Source organism: Hypanus sabinus, chromosome 16 (assembly GCF_030144855.1).
Source record: "Hypanus sabinus isolate sHypSab1 chromosome 16, sHypSab1.hap1, whole genome shotgun sequence".
Classification (NCBI taxonomy): Eukaryota; Metazoa; Chordata; class Chondrichthyes; order Myliobatiformes; family Dasyatidae; genus Hypanus; species Hypanus sabinus.
Window position 1 is genome coordinate 19,125,210 of NC_082721.1, and position 10,488 is coordinate 19,135,697.

The 10,488-nt window shown below is 41.9% G+C and overlaps 1 protein-coding gene across 1 annotated transcript in view; it reads right to left on the reverse strand.

The window, feature by feature from the left end:
• LOC132406050 (calcium/calmodulin-dependent protein kinase type IV-like) overlaps positions 1–9,665 on the reverse strand; it is a 139,443-nt gene extending 129,778 nt beyond the window's left edge. The window contains exon 1 of the mRNA XM_059991229.1: positions 9,544–9,665. Within this exon, the coding sequence (XP_059847212.1) occupies positions 9,544–9,665 (122 nt within the window). The remainder of the gene's footprint in view (positions 1–9,543) is intronic.
• Positions 9,666–10,488: the final 823 nt, after the last annotated feature.

Here is a 10,488-nt window from a genome sequence, read left to right on the forward strand (position 1 = left end):
AATAACAATTATTACCATGCAGTCACGGGGATAATGAACAAACACCTTACAGATGGCACCGGAATGTCCCGAGCTGTAATACCTTCATGCTAAATGCTACAGAGCTACCAAGTCTACACTAAACAGTACATCTTATGGTCTACAATGATGCGTGTAACAGTGCATAAGTCAATAGTGTTGAACACACACATGACTTGATCCAGAAATACAGTCACATGATGGGTCCGCCATAATTATACCAAGGTAAGATTTACAACAGGTTTGTGGCTTCACAGGGGGTGGCATGGTTGCGTAGAGGTTAGCACAACGCTTTACAGCATGCCATCTGTAAGATCTGGGTTCAATTCCCGCCACCGTCTGCAAGGCGCTTGTAGCTTCTGCCCGTGACTGTGTGAGTTTCCTCCCACACTCCACGATGTTAGGGTTACTGTGTTGTGGGCTTGCTATGTCGGCGCTGGAGGTGTGGCGACATTTGCAGGCTGCCCAGCAATATACTGAATGACTTGATCTGATGCAAACAGTGCACTTCATATACACGTGACAAATAAAGTTAATCTTTAGAATCTTCTTTTCAGACTAATTGCAAGAATAAAAGATGTGCATTTAAAGACAAAATCTTTTGCCAGTGGTCAAATGAAAGATGTTTAAGATTACATTATTAGATCAAATAGAGCATGCAAAGATGTAGGCTAGTTCTCTACTGCAGTCCTCAGGGAGTACCGCCATGTCAGGACTGCAACACAGCCAGCAGAGCTGCTGCCTCATAGAGATCCAGGTACAATGTTGATCTTGTGGAGTTTGCACTTTCCCCCTGTGTCTCGGTGGGGTTCCCCCGTTTAATCGAATTTTCTCCCACATCCCAAAGACGTGCAGATTGCGAGGTTAGATGGTTGCTGTAAATTGTCACTAGTATGTAGGAATTAGGCATGAATTCATGAGAATGGAGGGAACCTGAAAATGGGATTGAAGTACAATTAGTGTAAATGGGGGCGTTGATGGTCAGCAGGTACCCGGTGGGCTGAATTGCCTGATTCAATGAAAAACAGGTTTTCACTATATCTCAGGTTTATTATCACCGGTATGTGAGTTGAATGTAATACATAATCTAGCAGAGAGAGAGAAAAAAATAATAATAATAATAAATAAACAAGAAAATCAATTACATTTATTGAATAGATTTTAAAAATGAGCAAAAACAGAAATACTGCATCTTGAAAAATTGAGGTAGTGTCCAAAGATTCAATGTCCATTTAGGAATTGGATGGCAGAGGGGAAGAAGCTGTTCCTGAATCGCTGAGTGTGTGCCTTCAGGCTTCTGTATCTCCTACCTGATGGTAACAGTGAGAAAAGGGCATACCCTGGGTGCTGGGGGTCCTCTATAATGGACACTGCCTTTCTGAGACACCGCTCCCTAAAGATGTCCTGGGTTCTTTGTAGGCTAGTGCCCAAGATGGAGCTGACTAGATTTACAATCTTCTGCAGCTTCTTTCGGTCCTGTGCAGTAGCCCCTCCATACCAGACAGTGGTGCAGCCTGTCAGAATGCTCTCCATGGTACAACAATATAAGTTTTTGAGTGTATTTGTTGACATGCCAAATCTCTTCAAACTCCTAATAAAGTAAAACCGCTGTCTTGCCTTCTTTATAACTACATCGATATGTTGGGACCAGGTTAGATCCTCATGTGGCAATGATAAGCCAATTGGAAACCAAGCTCATCTTTCAATGACTCTAACTCCCATCTTTTAGAAGTGATGCCAAACTGAGACTCTTTAATGTTGGTCAGGAACAAACATTCGATGTTTCGGGCCAAATCCCTTCACCGGGACTCATCAGGCCCGAAACGTCGACTGTTTATTCCTCTCCATAGAAGATGCCTGACCTGCTGAGTCCCACCGGTATTTTGTAAGTGTTGCCCTGGATTTCCAGCATCTGCTGAATTGATGACCCAATAATGTTTATGGTGCAAGGCACTACAACAATATCATGGGAATTATCTTGAATCTCATGCCCAATGATTATCCATTAAATAAATTCTAATGAAAAATTATCTGGCTGTTCCCACATTGAAACTGAATGGAGCTTGTTGTACAAAAACTAGCTGCCATATTACCACAGTGACTGTACTTTGAAAGAGCTCTATTAACTGGAAAGCACTTTAAGGTTGTTATAGCCAGGAGTGGATGTGGGGACAAACCCCCACTACCTATTAAATGTTCCCAATAGTGTGTGTCTCAAATAGTCTCTGACAACCAAGTCCAGCTCCTGTCCTTCATGTATGGTTTAGCTACTAATCCCAGTGGAATTATTTCTACTGACAGGAGAAGGGGCAAAGGCAGGTTACTGGTGGCTAAAAAGCAGTCACTACAGGCAGGTTGGGCTTGTCAGCCACAGTTGGCAGTTCATCTATGAGAAGGAAAACTCTGATCTCAAGCCTCCGCTGGCTTGCGGCTATACTCACTCATGGGGAAGGCTTTGGGAGTAAATTGGAAGGGAAAAATTCAGAGCTGAAGTCCCTTTGGTGGTCTGAAGTTGAGTTCAATGCTGACTGGTAACTCCTGTGACGCCACTGGTGCCAAACTGTATCGGCTTCTGCCATTCCTTTGGATTCACCAGCTGTGTGGAGAGGGGGAGCTTGCTACATGGGCAATAGATTGCAATCCATATTTTACTGCCCAGACTTGCATGTATAGACATCTAGGCTGTCACTTCCATTGTCAACCCTGACCAAAGGACTCAACTGTAAAACACCCAGTGGCATACCGAAAATGTCACAGTGCTACTTTAAAAAGCAACTCAATCTATAGACTTGCTGAATTACTTGGAAACGTCTCGGTGTTTCATTACCAATTACACCCAGGTCCCAAAAGCAATTAGTGGTGATTCATTTAAACTCAAATTAGATAGATTTGTGCTATGATTAGGCAAGATCTGCATTACCATTGCATCATGAGTCTACCAGGTAAAATAGAACGACAATGTTCACGTTGAATTCATCTATTCTCAATTGGCTCAGAAAATATACTTTCCACTCACTAATTAATAAGGAAAGTAGACACTAATCAAAAAAACTCCCTCATCAAAACGCTTCTGACATATTTAAAATTCAATCTAATATCACAAAATGACAGATTTCTTGAAGTGGGATTTCCTGTATGTGAAATTGTTTTCAAGTAACAGTTTTAATTAGTTTGTCCTTCTAATTGAATTACAAGCTAATAATAAAAAAAAATCACAATGCAAGAGGTTGGTGTTGACTTATGAAGGGGCATTTTAACCTGTGATTAGTGTGGGAGGAGGAAAGCTGTTGTGAAGCCGCCAGCTCCCAGGTGAGACCCGAGTATGTGAAGTCGTTGTTGGGAAAACCGTTTCGGAAAGTCAGAATGCTAATTTAAACGTGGAAATAGCTTGTTAAAGGGCAATGTTTGGAACCTAACCCAGGGCACTCAGATTTCCCAAGCTTATTAGATCTTGCCAGGGAAACTAAGGTGAAAGCACAGATGGATGGAAGGAGATGAAGGTTAAGCTGGCAATAAATATTACAACCTTACAGCTGCTTTCTTCTGTGACTCAGTGACGGTATTTATCACAGGACTTCTGATGGGTTTATTTTTACTTCAGAAACTCTGGAGAAAGTTTTGGGCAGTCATGCCTGGTTTCAGACCTTTGTTCTTGCCCACTTTGCAATTTTACCAGGATATATTTCCGTGGGAGCCGCGTTGGCGTCCTGTGTGAGACCTCAAAGGAAGGAATGCACCAGAGACGACAAGGGTGTCGGCAGGTGAATCCTCAGCTGCTCCAGAGAGTGGGAGAGGATCATTTGGGAGCTTCAGACAGCATAGCATCATATAAGTTATGGCGACATAGTGGTTAAACCATTAAATACACTGTTCTGCACAATTGATTTGGATACACAGGTTTAATTTAAGAATTTATACCACAATACAGGCCCTTTAGCCCGTGATGTTGTGCTGACCTTTTAACCAATTCTAATTTCTTTCTAACTCACGGGTTCCCAAATCTGGATTTCACTGATCCCTTGCTTAATGGTATTGCTCCATGGCATAAAAAAGTTAGGGAACCTCTGATTAAACCTTCACTCTTACATAACTTATAATTTCTCTGTCTTTTATTTGTCTATCTGACTTTATTTGTCTACCTCTGGTAGGGCATTCCATGTGCCCACCACCCTCAAAAAACTTACCTCTGATATTGCCCCCACCCCTGTACTTTTCTCCAATCACTTTACAATTATGTTCCTTGGTGAATGGTATTAGCTATTTTTGCCCTGGAACAAAGTCTCTGGCTATCCGCTCGAACTATGCCTCTTATCATTTTGCATACCTCTATCAAGTTGCCTCTCATCCTCCTTCTCTCCAAAAAAAAGCCCTCGCTCGCTCAACACATCTTCATAGTCCTATTTTCAATTAATTATTTGAATCTGGGATTAACTAACTAATCAAAATGGTCATTTTTTGACTATTTGAGGTGAACATGAAAACACAGTGAAGTCCTTCAGGAGAAGAAATAAACTCTCCTTACCATTCTGGTCCATCTGTGATGCCAATGTGATTGGCTCTTAATTACCTTCTCAGTTTTGGGGCAGCTGCACAGAAAGCATTTGCTATCTCCTTTGCCCACCACCCTGCACCAGCCCAAGCCACCCGCAGATCTTTGCCAACCTGACATTATCCAGTGGGAGCTCAAGGTCTCACTATTCCACCAAAACTGAAAGGTCAGTCGTCAATTTTTGGCCGTCTCCAATCATGTTTTGAATTCTGCCAAGGATGTTCCCAAGCCCAGCTGCAAGAGGTGGAGGGGTGGGCATGGGGCTAGCAACCCCATTCCGTAAAAGCCCAGAGCTATAGCAGTGCCAACAGAAAATCCACAGCCCTCATACCTAAGAGAGGGATGACCTTCACCAAGAAGATATATTAAGTCATGTGGTGAATACGGAAGCCACAGAGCAGCTCAACCTTTGAGAATCCCAAGACAAAGGACTCTAGCAAACTCCTTTGGTGGCTTATGGTCCAGTCGGGGTGACGGGCTAAAGAAGGTGAAGACGAATCAGGTTTTGCCCCAGGACAGTACCAGAATGGCATCCTGTGAGATTGTGACCAGGGAAACTTCCACCTCAAGCAAGAGAAAATCTGCAGATGCTGGAAATCCAAGCAACGCACACAAAATGCTGGAGGAACTCAGCAGGCCAGGAGGCATCTATGGAAAAAAGTACAGTCGACGTTTTGTCCCAAAACATTGACTGTACTTTTTGCAACAGATGCTGCCAGACCTGCTGAGCTCCTCCAACATTTCATGTGTGTTGCTCAAGCTTCTGCCTCCTTGTGTTTCTCAACTTGCATTCAGTCTTTGATGCAGCCCCTTCACACGCATCCAGCTCAGAGATAACACCTTCACCTAGTTCCATTCTTATATATTCAGTCATAGTCAGAGAATCAACACCAATGGATTTCCATTCTCTCATCTGTCCCATTACATATGGTCTTTTCAAAGATCCATCCTTGGCTTCGCTTCTGTTGCTTATGTGCTGCCCCTTATTTTCCACATGTACACTGGCCCATTCCTTCACTTTATCCGACTCTGTGTACATTTCCTGCAACTAAGCACTGGGAAGACTGATCTTGTTGTCCCACACTCTATTCATTTACATCCATATGACCTAGAAGAAGCCCATTCAACCCACTGCCTCAGTTATGCTTCTCAAAGCAATCCTTCAATCTCATTCCTCCAATGATTTCCACTTAGCTCATACGCTCATCTCCAAACCCACTTGCACGTTGAGCAATTTTACTGCAGCCAACAAACTTACCGATGATTCTATTGTATATAGTTTATTATGTTATATAATTTTTGTTGTATTTCTTTGTTCTAGTGTGAGAATGTGAGTCTCAGAATGGTACACGGTGACATTTGTGTACTTTGATAATAAATATACTTTAACCTTTGACGTCCGTGTCTTTGGGATATGGAAAGGAACTAAGCTGTCCTGGAGGGAATTCCATGTGGTTGCAGGGAGAACATGTAAACCCCAAATAGAGAGCACCCGAACTTAGATCGCTAGAGCCGTGACGGAGCAGTACTAGTCTTCCCCTGCCCTTCTTTACAAATGTATGTAAGTGAATAATGTCATTTAAAGCTTCACAGGACCAGGATGAGCTTCAGGGTCATAGAGTCAATCATTATGAAAACAAAGTCTTGGCCCAGCTGGTGCATGCCAACCAAGATGTCTACGTAAGCTGGTTCTGTAAGTCTGTGTTTGATGAATATCCCTCAACCTTTCCTATCAATATACATGTACAAATATCTTTTAAATGTAGTCATTGTACTTGGCACTCCTTCTGGCAGTTCGTTCCTTTGAGCCACAAAGCTGTGCCATCTTTAAGATGACTTAATTCCATATTTGTAACATTGCCCAATTCCATCTCTGCCTCACCTCAGCTGCTGATCAAACACAACCCCCCATGGCTTTGTCTCCTGCAGACTTCACCACCACCTTGTTCAACCTACCATAAGTTTGAAATAATTTAAAATCCTGTAGCTATGTCTTAACCTGGCACCTTGTTCCATTCACTTATGTGCTTGTTGATGTACACTATCCAAAGACAAGCACTGTCCCGATACAAGTTCTCATCCTGCTTTTCAAATTCTCCATGGCCTCAAATCTCCCTCCCTTTCTCTGTAACTTCATCCAGCCTTATAACCATTTAAGTCAGGCAGCATCTATGCAGGGGAATAAAGCAGTAAACGCTTTGAGCTGAGACCCTTTGTCAGATATCCAGCGTCTGCAGAATCTATTTATGACCAATCGAGATACCTTTTGTACTTAAGTTCTAGCCAGGTCACTCTTGAATTTAACCAACTTCAACGGCAACCATGCCTTCAGCTGCCAATGTCCCAAGCTCTGGAATTTTCTCCCCGAACTTCCACACCACTGGACTCCTCTTTTCCCCTTAAAATCCACTCTTTAGCTCACCTCTCCTGTTATTAAGAAATACTAAGAGTTAATCTGTATTTGACAAACTTTCTGGGAAGTTTAGGACTCTTTACCTTGCTAAAATACTTTCTAAGTACAAAGAAGAAGGCAGGAAAAATCATTGTTGACATTACCCACCCAGTAAACTGCCTTTTCCAAAAGCTCCCTTCTGGAAAGCGATAAAGGGCTTTCCAAACAAAAAAAAAATCTCTTCACACCAGTTTCTTTCCCCAGGCCATTAATCTGATCAGCCATTGTAGTTAGACCCCCCCCATCTTATTAGCTCAGTCACTGCAGTGCATGTAAACACTTCAAACCACTTTTCATAATGCTCTTTGCATTGTAAATGCATGCTGGTATTTATGTATTTATGCACATTTTATTGCATATCTGTACATCTAACTTTATTTTTATATAATTCATTATTTTGCATAAATGTCGAACGTTGTCATTTTCTGTTGCATGAAGCACCAAAGCAACACAGCAATTCCCTAATACAAGTGAACGTACAAGGCGAATAAAGTAGATCCCTGATCCTTGTAGGAGTCCTTGCAAATAGAAACATCCTCTCAGAAACCTGACAAACACCGGCACCATTCCTGCAAATACTGACACTATCTCAAGGAGTCCTGCAGAGGAAACAAAAGTTCACAAGTACTGCAGGGTTACAAAAGAGCACCATGTTTCTCAGAAACCCATCCAAACCTCGACACAGTCTGAAGGATCCCCAGTGAGATGTATATACTGCCGTTTGGTCCTCCTGACAATGCTGTCATCACCAGCAACCTACTGCAAGCATTGGCTACCAGCACCTGGGATTGTAACTGTAGCCATAACTGTGTGTTTGTGGCAGTCCTTTCAAACATTGACACACTCCCAGGAACCCTATTTCCACAACAGCTATGCCATGAATGAACGCAACAACTTGAAGACTCTGGTGTTGAATACACATTAATCCCACTTCTGAAATACTGCTGAGCTCAAACCAAGGTGAATTTCGGAAGAAGTACACAATGCAATGGTGCTACTTGTTAGGCCTTTTTTGTTGGTGGTCTAGAACCAATGTCTATTTCGATAGCAGTTTAACACAGCTAAGCATTCCAAGAAGCTTCAGAGAAGTAAATACACCTTGTTGCCAAGCCACATTTGAGACACAGTGGAGAGCATCCGAACTGGCTAACTGCTTTCATCACAGCCTGGTATGGAATCACCAATTCCCAGGAACAGAAAAGTCTACATAGAATGGCAGATACAGCCTGGTCCATCACACGCAAAACCTTCCCTACCCTTGAGTGTATTTACAAGGAGCGCTGCCAGAAGAAAGCAGCACCCCCACCATCCAGGCCATGCCCTCCTCTTACTGCCACCATTGGGGAGGAGATACAGGACCCATAGGCCCCACAACACCAGACTCAGGAACAATTATTACCCTTCAACCATCAGACTCCTGAACCAGCATGGATAACTTCACTCACCTCAACTCTGTACTGATTCCACGAGCTACAGACTCACTTTCAAGTTCTCTACAACTCATGCCCTGAGCACTATTTTTTAATTTGCACCACTTGTCTTCTTTTGCACGTTGGCTTTTGTCGGTCTTTATGTATATTTTCATAAACTCTGTTATTTCTTTATTTTTCTGTAAATGCCTGCAGGAAAATTAATCTTAAGGAATATAAGGTGACAGGTACGTACTTCGATAATAAATTTACTTTGACTTTTTGACATTTTACAGGCAGGTGTCCAAAGAGTTAAGTTTGAGGAGCATCTCAAATAAAGAGTTTAAGGAGGGAATTCCAGAGTATAGGACCTTGGATGTGGACCCAAAGATTAGCATTACTATTATGGAAGAACATCCTTTAAAAATTAATACAGAATTAACAGATACTGTGTAGGACAAGAAAAAAAGGACATTAAACTCTGGATCATCATACCTTGTGGGGAATGAGCAGAAATTCAAGGACCACAGGTTCCAGGTCCTCCAGAAGCCACAGATGGTAAACCAAAAGAAAACAATGGCATTTCTTGCTTCAATATTAGTGATCACAACACAAACAGCAGGTAAGCTGCATTTTTTAAACAGTAAATTGTGAAGCTTGGTCTCAGAGGCGTGTGTCAAAAAACATCTTAAAATCAAACTAAGGTGTGTGTCAGTTCTCATGAGTAACACTTGGCTTTCGGTTTACTTGAGACATACATTGCATGCAAGCACATGCTTACTACATTTCTTATTAATTATCCTTTGCAATGCCCTACATATTTTTTTCAAATTTATATATACATATATATAAAGTTTCCGGAGCAGCTCTGCAGATGCTAGCAAAGCAAAAATAATATATTGAAAATTCCAAATTGCCGTTTAACAACGAGGATTATCACAATAAAATCTCGCGGCGCATTTTAAATGACTGTAATTAACAAAGCCTAGAATCAGATCGATTAATTATCAGGCATTCTGTGCCCGCAGGGCTCGAGCAGTTCAGGCTGCAATCACTCATCACATGCTAGTGCCTGCAGATACACCCCCACATTAATATTGTCTGCAATACAGTACCTTCCTAATTCCTGTGCCACAGTGTAGTAATCTTCAAAGGCTATCTCCCTGTGGGATCCATCTATCCAGTAATCGCAGCTAGTTCCAGACTTGGAAGCTGGCATGATGATCATGGATAACATAGATATTTTACAGTGATATTTTCTTCAAATCTTGTTTGATATTCCTCAATTTGTTTAAAAGCTCTTGATCCAACACGATTTTTACTTTTGCAGCGCTATTAATAGGCAATAAACCACGTGCACCGATCATTAATTTCTTTAAAGGAAAACGCTGTTTTGAGCAACTCTTTATCCCCACCCTTCAAAAAATTGATACTGATTTCATGAAGCTTTAGAAAGATGCACCTGCCGTCTTTTTTGACACTGCCGAAGCTCTCCGCCCACTCCCCTTGACTGGTGCAATGACGTCCATTGTCTGAGAGGTTTAATCTGGATCTGACGAGTGTTTGGCTAGTCCAGGTGTCAATCAAGGAATGCTGTGGCAACCGGAATGGGGAGGTGGTAATTGACTCTAAGCTCTCTTAAAGCCGAAGAGTTGAAAAACTGCAATTAGTGATTTCTCTGAAAGGGAAACGATAGCTTTTTAAAAAAATAATCATTTATCATATCTTATTCCAGATATGAACTAATAGAAAATGAAGTCTAACCATTGCTCTAAAATAAGAACAGAAAATGCTGGAGATAAGTTAGGAGATGGACTTAACTTTTCACCCAACCTTTAGTCACAACCAAGAGAAGTTAGAAATCCAACATATTTTAATGTGCAGAGAAGGGGGAGGAGTGGAGAGGACAAATGGGAGTTTCTGGATAGGGTGGAGATCAGGGGAGAAGTTGTGGTGGCGTTGGCTGGGAGAAGATGGTTAATTGCTGCTTATCTGTCTGGAGTTGTGAGGAGCAGGAGGAGGGAAGGAGTAAACAAAACAACCCTAGAACTGTAAGATTA